We start from the raw sequence: 15391 nt of genomic DNA, 5'->3' as shown, positions 1-15391 counted from the left end.
ATATAAAAAATTAGAAGAAAGAGAGGATTGTTCATCCACTGATTGTTCATCCACCTCTTTCATAAACTTCCTGGCGTTGGACATGTTCATTACTCACCAATCAGGGTCTGTCATCTCCCTCTGGGATGAATTCAATTATCTGTCTTTTTTCCCCAAATAATAAATTTCACAAGTACTTAAGAGTCACTATTCTGCCATTACAAGAAGCTTTCAGGGACAGAGGAGGATGGCTGGAGGATCACTCAATGCAAAGTTAGTGAACACGTTCCTACTCTTCCAGGTTATCCAGCAATAGCAGAGGTCACAATGAGGAAACCCAACTGTCTTAGTCCATTCATGCTGCCCTAACAGAATTCTGTGGACTGAGTGGCTTATAAACAAAAGAAGTTTATTTCTCACACTTCTGGAGGCTGGGAAATCCAGCATAAAGGTGCAGCAGATTTGGTGTCTGGTGAAGGGCCTGCTTCCTGGTTTACAGATGGTGGTCTTCTTGCTGTGTTGTCACATGGCAGAAGGGGTGAATAAGCTCTCTGGGATCCCTTTTATAAGGGAACTGATCCTGTTTATGAGGGGTCTGCCCTCATGACCTAACCACCTCTCAAAGGCCCTACTTCCTAATGCCATTACCTTGGGCATGAAGATTTCAGCATATGAATTTTGGGTGGACACAAGCATTCAAATCATAACACTGACCATCATATTGTGTTGGTGCACTTATGCTGGACCCAGAGGAATAGCAGTCATAGTCTAGTCAAAGAAACCTCTTAGCTTCAGCATCTCCAGTGGGAGTCTTCTCCAGAGGACTTCTTATCTTAATCTACCAGATTGTTCTCTTCTATTAATGACTATGGGGGCTGCCCTGCTATTACTTCTACTCGTATTATATTCCAGAAAATCTCTTAGGTCCATTGTGGTTTTTGCATCAACCCATAATTTCTATTTTGTTTGCTTTTCTTTGGAGCTCCATAGTTTGTCATTATTATTGTCTTGTGCAATCAGTGTTCATATAAAGAAATAACACAGATATAATATTAGGGTTGTAATGGACACGCTAGGTGAGTCTGGAAAGGCTTTAGAAAGGAGGAAGCATTTGAGGTAAGGTTTGAAGGGCAGAGAAGCAGGGAAAAAAGACATTCCTGACCATGTGTCACGGAAGGATAAAAAGGTATGGTATTCAGGCAATGGTGAGAAGTTTTGTGTGCCTGCCTGGGAGTATGTAAGAATTGTAGGAGATAACTCTGGAGAGGAGTGTTGAAGCAGGTACCTTAGAATCATGTAAGGAATCTCCTGACCTAGTTTAGAGGCAGAAGCACAGTAAGTGACAGGTGACCTACCCATATTCGTAGTTTTAAAATCTCTTATAATAAATATTTTTATATTTACTGATATTAAAAATGTTGATTATATCTTCTTTCATTTATGTGCCTTTAAGTAGTTTCCTCCCATCCACTATCTAATTTCATCCTAATAATATCTGAATGGCACAGCTTTGGAAATATAGTATTCTCATCTTACAGATATGGAAACTGAGGTATGGAGAGCTTACATGATTTATTCACAGTCACATGGCCATGCTTAGAGCAATGCCAGATCTTCAGATTTTTAATTCTATATCCTTGTTGGATTTTATTTGTGTATATATGCCTTTTGTGTTTCTCCCCCCTCAATTTATTGTGTTTTTCTTTTCTCCGTAGGACTTGGCTTTTACCCTGGAAGAGAGACAGCAGTTGAACATTCATGGATTGTTGCCACCTTGCTTCAATAGTCAGGAGATCCAGGTCCTAAGAGTAGTTAAAAATTTTGAGCGTCTGGACTCTGACTTTGACAGGTAACATGATGATTTTTTTTTTTTTTTTGAGACAGAGTCTTACTCTGTTGCCCGGCCTAGAGTGCTGTGGCGTCAGCCTAGCTCACAGCAACCTCAAACTTCTGGGCTCAAGCGATCCTCCTGCCTCAGCCTTCTGGGTAGCTGGGACACAGGCATGCGCCACCATGCCCAGCTAATTTTTTCTATTTTTAGTTGTTTGGCTAATTTCTTTCTATATTTAGTAGAGACGGGATCTCGCTCTTGCTCAGACTGGTCTCGAATTCCTGACCTCAAGCAATCCACCTGCCTTGGCCTCCCAGAGTGCTAGAATTATAGGCGTGAGCCACTGCTCCCGGCCACATGATGATTTTTATATTTGTCTCATGCAATTGTCTAGGTTATTTTTTATTGGATGATAAAATTAAAATATTAGTAATTTGGAAAGGGTAGTCAACTTTGGGGAGAATTTGCCTATAAATACAATAATGTTTGCAAAAAATTTATCATCTCTAGAAACACTTTTTTTTTTTGAGACAGAGTCTCACTCTTTTGCCTAGGCTAGAGTGGTGTGGCATCAGCCTAGCTCACAGCAACCTCAATCTCCTGGGCTCAAGCAATCCTTCTGCCTCAGCCTCCCCAGTAGCTGAAACTATAGGCATGTGCCATCATGGCCAGCTAATTTTTTTTTTCTGTATATTTTCAGTTGTCCAGCTAATTTCTTTCTATTTTTTTAGTAGAGACGGGGTCTTGCTCTTGCTCAGGCTGATCTCTAACTCCTGAGCTCAAACGATTCTCCTGCCTTGGCCTCCCAGAGTGCTAGGATTACAGGTGTGAGCCACCGCGCCCAGCCTCTAGAAACATTTGAATGAAATAAAATTTCCTTTCTCAACTGTATCCTCAGAGAGACTACATTTCTCTTATGATAAAATTGTTGCTATAAAGGTAAGTTATCAGGAAATGCCACCCTAAACAGAGAAAAACAGGTTAAAATGGCTTTTAGTCAGACTTTAAGTACATTGTAGGTGAAAGAGCACTCTTTCAGCCTGCAAGCTTTGTTCTAACTCTATTGCAAATTTAGGTCACTTCCTTTGTTTAGAATTCAGTTTCTGTGTTTGCACAAAGATAAAGGCAATATATTTTTCCTGCCTTTGGAATTAGATAGCTCTAGGTTGAAATTCTGGCTCTATCTTATCGGCAATGGATCCTTGAGGAAGCCACTATGGCCACTGCCATGAACATTATAAGTGCTTTGCCCTCTGTTTTTGACTCCTCCCTTTCTTCTTAAGATATTGAACCTCTGTAAATGTCAGTTTTTTCATCTGTGGATTGGAGAGAATAATAGCTATTTGGAAATATTGTTGTGAGTGTTAAAAGTAGTTAACCCAATATCTAATAAGTATTGGTATTAATCAGGCTTCTCCAGAGAAACAGAATGATTATGAATGGGGGGAGGAAAGAGAGAGAGAGACAGAAACAGGCACACAGAGAAACAGTAAAAAATCTGCAGGTAGTCCCACAGGCTGGAGACCCAGGGAACAATTGCAGTTGCGTCCAAAGTCAGTGTGCTGGCAGAATTCCTTTTTGCCAGAAGGGAGGTTAGTCTGTTCTATTAAGAGTTTCAACTGATTGAATGAGGCCCACTCACATTATGGAGGATAATCTGCTTTACTCAAAGTCTACCAATTGAGGTGTTAATTTCACCCAAAAAACACTTTTGCAGAAACATCCAAAACAGTGTTTGACCAAATATCTGTACACCCTGTCTGTATGGACTGAATGTTTATGACTCCCCACAAATTCATATGTTGAAATCAATATGAAGTTATTTGGAGATGGTGCTTTGGGCAATGATTAGGTCATAAAAGTGGAGCCTTCATAAATAGGATTAGTACTCTTATAAGAAGAGGTTAGAGAGCTGGCTCCTTCCTCTTTTTGCCATGTGAGGATACAAGAAGTCAGCCATCTACAGCCTGGAAGAGGCCCCTCACCAGCACCCACGCATGCTGGCCCTATGATCTTAGACTTCCAGCCTTCAGAACTATGAGAAATAATTTCCATTGGTGATAAGGCACCCAGTTTATGGTATTTTTTTATAGCAGCCAAGCTAAGACATTGTCCCAGCCAAATTGACACGTAAAAGTAACCATGCAAGTCGACTCCTTGCCAACTTGGCATCTGCTATGCTGTGAATGATTGTGTCCTCCCAAAATTCTTATGTTGAAGTCCTAACCCCTAAGGGGATGATATTAAGAAGTGGAGCCTTTAGGAGGTTATTAGATTATGAATGAGATTAGTGCCCCACAGAGCTGCCTTGCCCCTTCCACCATGTAAAGATGCAACCAGAAGATGCTGTCTATGAGGAATGGGTCTTTGCCAGATTCTGAATCTGCCAGTGCCTTGATCTTAGACTTTTCAGCCTCTGGAACTATGAGAAATAAATTTCTGTTGTTCATAAGCTACCCAGTGTGTGGTATTTTGTTAGAGCAGCCTGAATGGACTATGACAACACTGATGTGCATCTCCTTAAATCATACTTAATCTCTGAATAAAGACATTAACAAAGTCATTCTTTCACCTAACATGACAAAACCATCCCGCATACAACTGAAAATGCACCTACCCTTTCCTCAGAAGGGTAGGTGTTTTTTCTTCTCTCTGATGTCTCTTAACTTAAAAACTATAGTGTAAAGTTAGCATTACATAAATACTGTGATATAAAGTCAGTATGTCTTCTGTTACCTGATAAGGTGATAAGAGAGGGAAGAAAATGATGTTTGCTTATCTTTGTATATAGATATTTGCTTATATATGTATATACATATAAATATATTCATAAAAAATAAGGAAGAAATACTTATGACAATTATAGTCCTTGTTTCTATAATTGGTCAAATGGTCTTAGCTGGTGTTTATAACTACCTTCTTCTACTACCCCTTCCATACTCCCTTTGCCTTCAGCAAGCAGCTGAGCTGGTTATGGTTCTTTACCTGTTTCGGAGACTCAGACCTTCAGTCCTGAATGGTCTGGGCCGTTAGTAGTCCTGCCTGAGTTGGGTTGTAGTTTCCATTGGCTTTGATCACAGGGCATGATAATACTAAAAGATACTTGAAGGGAGCTCCTGAATTTCGAACTTACTCTTTCTGACCTCCACTGTAGTGCAGCAGTCCAGTTTCCTCTTGGTAGTCAGGCTCAATCCCTCCCAGCCAGCATAGTAACTCGCTTCTTGGCCTGTTGATTCAGAGGTGTGTGGTGCCCAAGTGGCCAGGTGACAGTCTTAACTTCCTGTTCAGTGGGTTCATTATTGTGTTTCTTGGTGGAAACTTCCCTTTGGAACTAAGACCTCTAAGCGAGCAGAGCATAAGGTGACAGGGAGAGAAAGCGAAATTTTGGTAGTGGGTCACTTGTTAGTGAGCGGTGCCACTCCCATTTCCACCCCTTGATTCCTAAATCCATGAATCCTGGCTGTGGGAGAAACAGCACCACCATTCATTGGACACTGACTTAGAGCATATACAGCCTCCTTGAGAACCTTGCCCCAGCTTTGAAAGGTATTGCCAGCTTGCTGGTGCTATAACTGAGTCCTCAAAAGGACATCCTACTGTTGTATCAAGCCACCTGCTTCAGATTAGTGGGAAACATTGTAAAACCAGTAAATTTCATGAGCTTATTGCCACACTTTCATTGGCTATGAAGTGAGTTTGATTAGAAGCAATGCCGTGTGGAAAATGATGATGGTGGATAGGTGTTTTGTAAGTCCACAAATGTAGTAGCTTTGGCAGAAGCATTGCATGAAAGGGAAGGCACATCTGGATCCAGAGTAAGTATCTATTCCAGTAAAAACAAAATGCTGCCCCTCCCATGAATGAAACTGTCCAGTGTAATCAACCTGCCACCAGGTAGCTGGCTGATTACCCTAGAGAAGATGCCTTATCAGGCAGGATTCAGTGTTGGTCTCTGCTGCTGGCAAATTGAGCACTCAGCAGTGGCTGTAGCCAGGTTGGCTTGGTGAGTGGAAGTCCGTGTTGCTGAGCTCATGCATAACCTCCATCCTTGCCCATGGCCACTTTATTCATGAGCCCATTGGATATGACGAGGTGGCTGAGCAAAGAGTCTGACTCAATTTTTCCAGTGTGTATAAATTTGCTTCTTTTTAAGCTCCTTGACAATCTTCTCTTTTACTTGTTCCTGAAATTCTTCCTTTAGCCTCTTATATCTTTACTTTATATTCTTTTCCTGGGCCATTTTATCAGCTACCTGCTAAAAACTGGTGACTTTCACATTTTTACTATAGACTATTCCTCAAATATACCTTGAGCATCAACTCAGTGTCAGATACTTTTTTAGATATTAGGATTATAGGCAATCATCTCTGCCCTCACAGAATTGACATAAATTATTAAAAAATTATTTAAAAATTATAAACAGTAAAAACATTATTAAATTATATAATATGTTAGAAAATGACTAGTGCTATGAGCAAAAAAAAGAAAAGGTAGAGTAAAGAGGGACTGAGAATGCTGGGGGTAGTTACGGCCAGTTTGCAGTGTTAAATGGGGTGATAAGGGTAGCCTTCATTGAGAAGCTGAGTTTTAAGCAAATATTCAAAGACGGTGAGGCAGTTAGCAGTGAAATCTGAGGAACAGTGTGCTGGCATGTTCAAGGATCAGCAGGGAGACTGTGTCTGGAGCAGAATGAGCTGGGGGGAAATGGTAGGTTAGAAAAGAAAGTTAGCAAGGTAGTGGGGGACAGATTATGCTTTGTAGGCCACTGAAGGACTTCTGCTGTTACTCTGAGTGAAAAGGGAAGCCTTTTGGGATTTTGAACAGAAGATCAACATGATCTAAGCTATATTTCATAAAGACTGGCTGCAATGTTGAGAATAGAAATGCAGACTGGGAGAACTTTTAGACTGTTAAAATAATCCAGGCAAGAGTTGATGGTGATTTGGATCCAGGGTAGTAGCAGCGAAGGTGGTCAGATTTTGGATACATTTTGAAGGTAAAGCCAACGTAATTTCCTAATGTATTACACATGAGTGCTAGAAAGCTTTCAGAGATCAGGATAAAATGACAAAGAAACAGAAAAGGAATGGACCAGTGAGATAGTAGGAAAACCAAGAGAATACGATGGACTGAAAGTCAAGGAAAGAAAGTGTGTTGAGCTCTAGGTAATGTCACCTATGTCAAATGTCCTGTTAAGTAAAGTGAGGTCTGTGAATTGACCATTGATTTAGCAGTGATGACTTCCACATTGCTAAATCAGTTATTAGTTAAATCTAAAATTAAAATTATCATCTTTCTTCCAAATGTTCATTTCCTGGATATGTCTATCTAATTGCCCAAGCGTTAGATTCCGTGAATCTCTGACTCCCAATTCTGTGCATTTTCAGTTACTCTAAAGAATAGAAATCAATAAAGATTCTTTTAAATTATACCAAGACAGTTTGAGTTCTATTCTATAAACTACTGAAGGCTACAAGTAATATGAAGAAGTCTATAGACAGAAAGATAACTGGTTCAGAAGTGCCTCTAGAAAGAAAAAGGCCATTAGATACAAACAGTGAGAAAAGTCCCTTGAACTTGCCTACCTTAGTTATTTTTAGGGTGAGTGCTACAATCCCTTACTCATTTCTTGTGCCATTTCCCTTGGTTATTCAGTACTACAAGTTAAAGGATGAAGTTTTTCTATTTACTTTGTTGAGTTAATGTTAAACTATTATATATCTATAATGGTATTTTCATCTTTCATTTTAAAATAGGGATAAGTCTCCTCAAGTATTGAATAAAACTGCTATTTCAGCAATGGTTTTAATGTTTGAATGATAGTAATCAAGTTTATGGTTCTTTATTTTTTGAGATGTTTAAGAATATTTATAAAGTTGTTTTTGATCAGAATTTTTCTTTTCTCTTTTTTTTTTAGGCTGGTTAAGTGAAGCAGTCAGATTTTTTTTCTGTGTAACCTAAAACATACTTTATACTTGGTTGAAAATGTTTAACTAGATTTCAAAGCAACTGTTTCATGACTTTGTGGGATGTAGATCTAATTATGTCCAATTTCCACAGGTATCTTCTCTTAATGGATCTTCAAGATAGAAATGAAAAGCTCTTTTATAGAGTGCTAATGTCTGACGTTGAGAAGTTCATGCCTATTGTTTATACTCCCACTGTGGGTCTGGCTTGTCAACAATATAGTTTAGTGTTTCGGAAGCCAAGGTATGTCAACTTTTATTTTAAATATAACTTGTGTGTCTTTATTTATTTAGTAAGTTTTTTGCAGGAATTTAAAAATTGTTATTATATTTTAAGTAGACAATAAAAATTGTATATAATGTATATGGTGTGCAACATGATGTTTTGAAACATGTATACATTGTGAAATGGCCAAATCAAGCTAATTAATATATGCATTATCTCACATTCCGATCATTTATTTGTGGTGAGAACACTAAAATCTACTCTCTTAGCAATTTTCAAGTATATAATACATTGTCATTAACCATAGTCACCATGTTGTACAGTAGATCTCTTTAATTTATTTCTCCTTTTTAACTGAAATTTGGCCAACATCTCTACAATCCTGCAACTCCCATATCCCCCAGCCCCTGGTAACCACCATTCTACTCTGCTTCTATGACCTTGACTATGTTTAGATTTCACATGTAAGTGAGATCATGTGGTTATGTGTCTTTCTGTGTGTGGCTTATTCCACTTCACATAATGTCCTACAGGTTCATCCATGTTGTCACAAATGGCAAGAGTTTCCTTCTTCTTTAAGGCTGAATAATATCCCATCGTGTATGTATACCACATTTTCTTTATCCATACATCCATCAAATCCATTACTTTGATTCCATGTCTTGGCTGTTATGAATATGCTGCAATAAACATGACAGTACAGATACCGCTTCAACATACTGATTTCAATTCCTTTGGATAGGTACCCAGTAGTGGGATTGCTAGATTATGTGATAGTTCTATTTTTAATTTTTTGAGGAACTTCCATATTGTTTTCCATAATGGCTGTACTAATTTACATTCCCATTAACAGTGTTACACTTAAAAGGATTTCCTTTTCCCCGCATCTTTGCCAACACTTGTTATCTTTCATCGTTTTTTTTTTTTTTTGAGACAGAGTCTCACTGTGTTGCCCAGGCTAGAGTGCCGTGGCGTCATCCTAGCTCACAGCAACCTCAAACTCCTGGGCTCAAGTGATCCTCCTGCCTCAGCCTCCTGAGTAGCTGGGACTACAGGCATGTGCCACCATGCCTGGCTAATTTTTTCTATATATTTTTAGTTGTCCGATTAATTTCTTTCTATTTTTAGTAGAGACGGGGTCTCGCTCTTGCTCAGGCTGGTTTCGAACTCCTGAGCTCAAACAATCCGCTTGCCTCGGCCTCCCAGAGAGCTAGGATTACAGGCGTGAGCCACCGCGCCCGGCCTCTTTCATCGTTTTGATAATAGCCACTCTAATAAGTAGGAGATGATAACTCATTGTGCTTTCAATTTGCATTTCTCTGATGATAAGTGATATTGGACATTTTTTCATATACCTATTGGTCATTTGTGTGTCTTCTTTTGAGAAGTGTCTATTCAGATTCATTACTATTTTTTAATCAGGTTATTTGTTTTCTTACATTGAGTCGTGTGAGTTCCTTATATATTTTGGATTAACCCCTTATGAGGTGTATGGTTTGCAAATATTATCTCTTACTCCATAGGTTATCTTTTCACTCTGTTGATTGTTTCTTTTGCTGTGCAGAGCTTTTTTGTTTAATGTAATCCTATTTGTCTACTTTTGCATTTGTTGCCTGTGCCTGTGAAGTCGTATCTAAAAAATCATTGCCCAGACCAACTTCAAGGAACTTTTCCCTTATGTTTTCTTCTAGTAGTTTTATCGTTTTGGGTCTTACATTTAGGTCTTTGATCCATTGTGATTTGATTTTTGTATATATTAATAGTAGGAAATAAGGGTCTAATTTTATTCCTCTACATGTGCATATCCAGTTTTCCCAACACCATTTAATGAAGAGACTGTCCTTTACTCATTGTGTATTCTTGGCACTTTTGTCAAAAATCAATTGACTGTAAGTGCATGGATTTATTTCTAGGCTTTCTATTCTGTTCCATTGATCTTTGTGTCTGTTTTTATACTGGTACCATGGTGTTAGGATTACTGTATCATACAGAATATAATGTATTCTATATATAGTAGTATATTTGAAATTAGTATGCTATCTCTAGGTTTTTTCTTTTTGCTCAAGATTGCTTTGGCTATTCAGGGTCTTCTGTGGTTCTGTATGAATTTTTGGATTGTTTCTTCTATTTCTGTGAAAAATGTCATTGAAATTCTGATAGGGGTTGTTCTGATTTGTAGACCTCTTTGGGTAGTATGGACATTTTAACAATATTAGTTCCTCTAATCCATGAACGTGGGATATCTTCCCATTCAATTGTGTCTTCATCAATTTCTTTCATCAGTGTTTTTGGTGTACAGATACTTTATCTCCTTGGTTAAATTTATTCCTAAGTATTTTATTTTTTGGTAGCTATTACTAATGGAATTGCTTTTTTGATTTTTTTGATAGTTCATAGTATATACAAACTTCACTGATTTTTGTATGTTGGTTTTGTATTCTGCAACTTTCTTGAATTTATTTATTAGTTCCAACTGTTTTGACATCATCTTTGGGGTTTTCTGTATATAAGATCATATTGCCTACTAAGATCTTTTAAGTAAGATTAAAAAAAGAAAAAGGAAAAAAAAAGATCATATTGCCTGCCAACAGAGACCGTTGAACTTCTTCCTTTCTGATTTGAGTGTCTTTTATTTCCTTCTCTTGCCTAATTGCTCTGGCTAGCCAGTACTATATTGGACAGAAATAGAGTGGACATCCTTGTCTTGTTCCTGATCTTACAGGAAATGCTTTCAGTTTTTTGCCATTGAGTCTGATGTTAGCTGTGGGCTTATAATATATGGCCTTAAATATGTTGAGGTACATTCCTTTTATACCTAATTTGTTGAGAGCTTTTATCACGAAAGAATATTGAATCTCATCTGTTGCGGCCCGGTTGCAGAACGGGGGATGGAAACAGAAAGAAACACACAGACACACACAAGACGTACAAGACTGCAGTGGCCGATTCCACCAGTCGTTTTATTTATATACTTTTTCTATGTCCGACAGCTACTTCCTGGTATGTGACTACCTTGGGCACCTTGAGGAAAATACATTTTCATTCCTTCCAGACGATTGCTCAATGGAAGCGATGTTTGCATCTTAACTTCTTTATCTCATTACCGTTTGCAGGACAATGAGTCGCCTTGGCTTGTTTGCAAGACCCCAGGTGCTTGGTTATCTGTCATAAAGCTGTCCGTCATGAGGAATAGTTCTGTTTGTTCAATAGGCCGTGTCCGGACCTATCGTCCTTTGGCCCCAAGGAGAGCACATCCAGTTTCACTGACTCTGGGCTTAAGGCAATTTTTGCCCAGGGACGGTCCCTACATCTCCCCCTTTTTTGTTTAATTTTGAGATCGAATATGTTTAAAAACCGTCATGATATTTTGATGGCGTTGATCATTCTTTATTTTCCGGTAGCTCCAGCATCTGTAGACGAGAAATAAACAAATCATGAAAACAAATAGAATTCCAACATTAGTTCCTATACCATTAAGGAAAGCCTGAAAAGAAGTTAAGGGATTAACTTGAGCAAGCCTATTAGCTAGACCTTGGAAGAAATCTTGTTAAAATCCTTGGTCCTGATTCTCTTTGCCATGTAGCCACTTGAGACAGCGAGTGGGGACCCACTCACAGCCCTGCCCTGTGGAGACATAAGCATAACCTCGACCCCATTGTAGAACCTCTCCTTCCCTCTACTCTCCATTCGGCGTGGACACATACACTGGGTCGCAACATTTGACGAGGGAGAGGACGAGGTCGTGAAATGATGTTCTGCTGCAGAGGAATTGAAAGCCTGCCAATGATTTAAAAAATTAAGGGTAAAAAGTGCTCTTAATAGATGGCGTTGAGGAGACTCAGGGACTCCCCCTTTTTGTTTTTGTAATTGGAGTTTCAAGGTACGATTGGCATGTTCAATAATTGCTTGACCTTGACTATTAAAAGGAATGCCTGTAATATGGCGGATGGAATGCAAGGCAAGAAAGGTAGCAAGTTTACGAGAAGTATAGGCGGGGGCATTGTCCGTCTTGAGTATTGCAGGGAGGCCCATAACTGCAAAACAGGAATAAAGATGAGTGATGATAGCGTCAGCCTTTTCAGAACTCTGAGCTGTAGCCCACTGAGAATGAGAATAAGTGTCAATAGTATGATGAACATAAGGAAGGCGTCCAAAAAATGTAACATAGGTAACATCCATCTGCCAAATATGGTTTCCTCTCAAGCCACGTGGATTACAACCTGGTGGCAACGAAGGAAGTGTTAAAGGTGCGCAGGAAGCACGAGAACACACAATAGCACGAACCTGTTTGCGTGAGAGAGAGAAACGTTGCTGAAGTCCCTTCGCATTGGTATGATGAAGTTCATGCTCTTGAGATGCCTGTTGAATAGAAGCGATAAGTAAAGAGTCAATTTTATCATTCCCTCTGGCCATAGGTCCAGGGAGTCCAGAGTGTGAACGAACATGAACAATAAAAACAGGATGGTGATGCATATGAAGTAAGGCCTGTAAATGAGTAAATAAACGTTGCAAAGTGGTTTGGGAATTGAGAGATAGAGAGGCAGTAGGAAGATGAGAAGTAACATAAACAGCGTATTGGGAATCACTGACAATATTAAGGGGTTCAGAGGGAAAATCCTGTAAAACTAAACAGATAGCATATAGTTCACTTTGTTGAACTGAAGGGAAGGGAGAAGTAACAACCTTTGGGCCCATTGTGCTCCAATAACCGGCTTTACAGGAACTTGAGGCATCTGTAAAGAAGGTGGGTCCCTTTAGAGGACTGGAAACAATAGGTGAAACAGGGAGGATGGAATGAGTCTGCAAAAAGGAATACAATTTGTGTGGTGGGTAATGATTATCAAAGGTTCCAATGTAATCTGCGCAAGCCACCTGCCAGGCAGTGGAAAATTCAAAGTTAGTTTGAATATCTTTAGAACTTAGACTAGTAACAATTTGGTTGGGGTCCATTCCAGAGAGTTGATGACAACGGCCGACGCCCGACGCCCTCGGGTAATCAGTTGTGCAAGCTTATCAACGTAAAGTAACAGCCTTTTGTTCTGTTGGTTAGGGAGAAATATCCATTCAAGAATTCCGTGAGCTTGTCCCAAACAACCTGAAGGAGAATGACACCTGTGAAAGAGAAAGAGTGTAATAGGAAGCCAGGGTTGAAAAAATGTGAGGAAACCAGAGCTCAAAAGTTGCTCTACAAACTGTAATTCAGATTCGGCCTGGGGCATAAGGCAACAAGGGCTATTGAGGGCAGAGTCGCCCTCCAGGATAGCAAACAAGTGTTGTAAGGCATAAGTAGCGATACCAAGTGATGGTCGGAGCCAATTAATATCTCCTAATAATTTCTGAAAATCATTAAGTGTTTTTAGATTATCTCTCCGTATTTGTAACTTTTGAGGACGTATTTGTGACTCAGAGAGACAATATCCCAAGTAATTAAAAGGTGGATTACGTTGCACTTTCTCAGGGGCAATTATCAAATTATATCGTTTGAGATTTTCCTGAAGATCTATGAAGGCTGCATCACGCATCTCTCGAGAAGGTGCTGCAAGAAGAGTATCATCCATGTAATGATAAAGCATAATTTGTGGATGCTGCATACGAACAGGATTTACGGCACGATTTACGGCACGGTCAACAAATTCCTGGTATAAAGTTGGGCTATTTAACATTCCTTGAGGAAGCACCTTCCACTGATAACGTTCAGTAGGATGGCCATTGTTATATTCTGGGATAGTAAAGGCAAAACGTTCACAATCAGAAGGTTGTAAAGGAATGGTGAAAAAACAATCCTTAAGATCAATAATCATTAAAGACCAGCCTGTGGGAATCATAGAAGGCATAGGCAAGCCTGGCTATAAATGGCCCATGGGCTGTATACATTTATTAATTTTTCGAAGGTCAGTGAAGAATCTCCATTTTCCAGTTTTCTTTTTAATAACAAAAACGGGAATTCCAAGGAGAAGTAGAGGGCTCAGTATCACCTGCAGCAAGCTGTTCAGCCACTAGAACCTTTAACACCTCGAGCTTTTCTTTAGTAAGAGGCCACTGCTCAATCCATACAGGTTTATCTGTATGCCACCGCAATGTGAGGGCTTGAGGAACTTCTTGAGCAGTGGCAATTAGTTTAAAGATTCCTATGTATCAGGGGGTTGAATGGGGTTGTAACTCATCTTCAACATCATATTTTTAACATTAGGTGATAGGTGGGAAATGGTCATAAACGCTCCAAATTGATGCAATAAGTCTCTTCCCCAGAGATTCACAGCAATATCAGTAATATAAAATTGAGGAGAAGCTTGTTGGCCTTCAGGTCCTAAACAATTAAAAGTATCCTTACTACGAAACACACATTGAGCCTGCCCCAATCCAGACAGAATAGTGGGAACTACAAGTTTGGGCCGCTCAGGGGGCCATTGAGCAAGACAAATAATAGAAACATCAGCTTTAGTATCCACCAACCCCTCAAATGTACGGCCATTAATGGCAAGAGTGAGAACAAGTCGAGAGTCTTGAATAAGAGTTTCCCAAAAAACTTTAGTTCCTGTGCTGTCAAAGCCTCCCTGATGTTTAGCTTTATGAGTAGGAAAAGAGACATATGGTAGGAGCAAGAGCTGAGCTATACGAGTGCCTGTAAAGACTTGAGTAATATGGGAAACAGAGACCATAAGCTGAATTTCACCGGTATAATCTGAGTCAGTAACTCCCACATGTACAAATATTCCTTTCACAGTACAGCTGCTGTGTCCAATAACCAGCCCAACCTTCCCCGCAGGCAAAGGTCCAAAGACCTGCGTAGATAACTTACGAACACCAAGACTGGGTCACCCAGGGCTGCTTGAGCCTCCAGAGTAGTATACTGTCCTGTCCCAGTAAGTTGTTCCTCCATAGATCCAGGGGGTTGTTGTTGTGCAAAAGGAATTTGAAAAACTCGTTCCCCTGGTTTCGGAGGGGCTGAGGGACGGACTGGATAAGCCGAAATGAAGGGCGGAGGCGGAGGACTGGCGGCCATCTTATTCCTTTTAAGCAAGGAAATTAATTCTTGTATTTCTGCCCGAGTAGGCAGCTCACCCGAAGGGTCAGAGTCCCCATCTGGTGGCTCTGGCTCTCCCTCATCTCTCAATTCGTCAGGGGACGGGTCACGAGATGGCAAGGGTTCCTTTTCGGATTCTTCACCTGCATAAGCCTTTTCTGAGTCTGTCTGCAGCAAGCATAAAGCCTGAGTTACCGCATTGCAGACGGTCCAAATCTTTAAATCAATAGTTTCGCCTTGCTGATGGGCATGGCGAAAAGCTTTAATAACTTGTTGCCAACTATGGAGATTTAACTGCACCTGTGACTGACATTGAAACCAATAATGTTGTTGTACTAACACGAATAATTTTCTTTTTCTTTTTC

At 39.8% G+C, this 15391-nt stretch overlaps 1 protein-coding gene across 2 annotated transcripts in view; it reads left to right on the top strand.

Moving 5' to 3' along the window:
- The window catches only part of ME1 (malic enzyme 1, NADP(+)-dependent, cytosolic), a 176982-nt gene that overhangs the window by 20783 nt on the left and 140808 nt on the right, over positions 1-15391 (top strand). The window contains exons 2-3 of one of the 2 annotated variants that reach the window (XM_012638232.1): positions 1695-1828; positions 7871-8020. In XM_012638232.1, the coding sequence (XP_012493686.1) occupies positions 1695-1828; positions 7871-8020 (284 nt within the window). The remainder of the gene's footprint in view (positions 1-1694; positions 1829-7870; positions 8021-15391) is intronic. The other variant, XM_012638233.1, reaches the window with a different exon arrangement.

Source organism: Propithecus coquereli, unplaced genomic scaffold (genome assembly GCF_000956105.1).
Source record: "Propithecus coquereli isolate 6110/MARCELLA unplaced genomic scaffold, Pcoq_1.0 Scaffold127, whole genome shotgun sequence".
In the NCBI taxonomy this organism is placed as follows: Eukaryota; Metazoa; Chordata; class Mammalia; order Primates; family Indriidae; genus Propithecus; species Propithecus coquereli.
The sequence above is the reverse complement of the archived record's forward strand: the minus strand, read 5'-3'. Positions and strand labels throughout refer to the sequence as shown.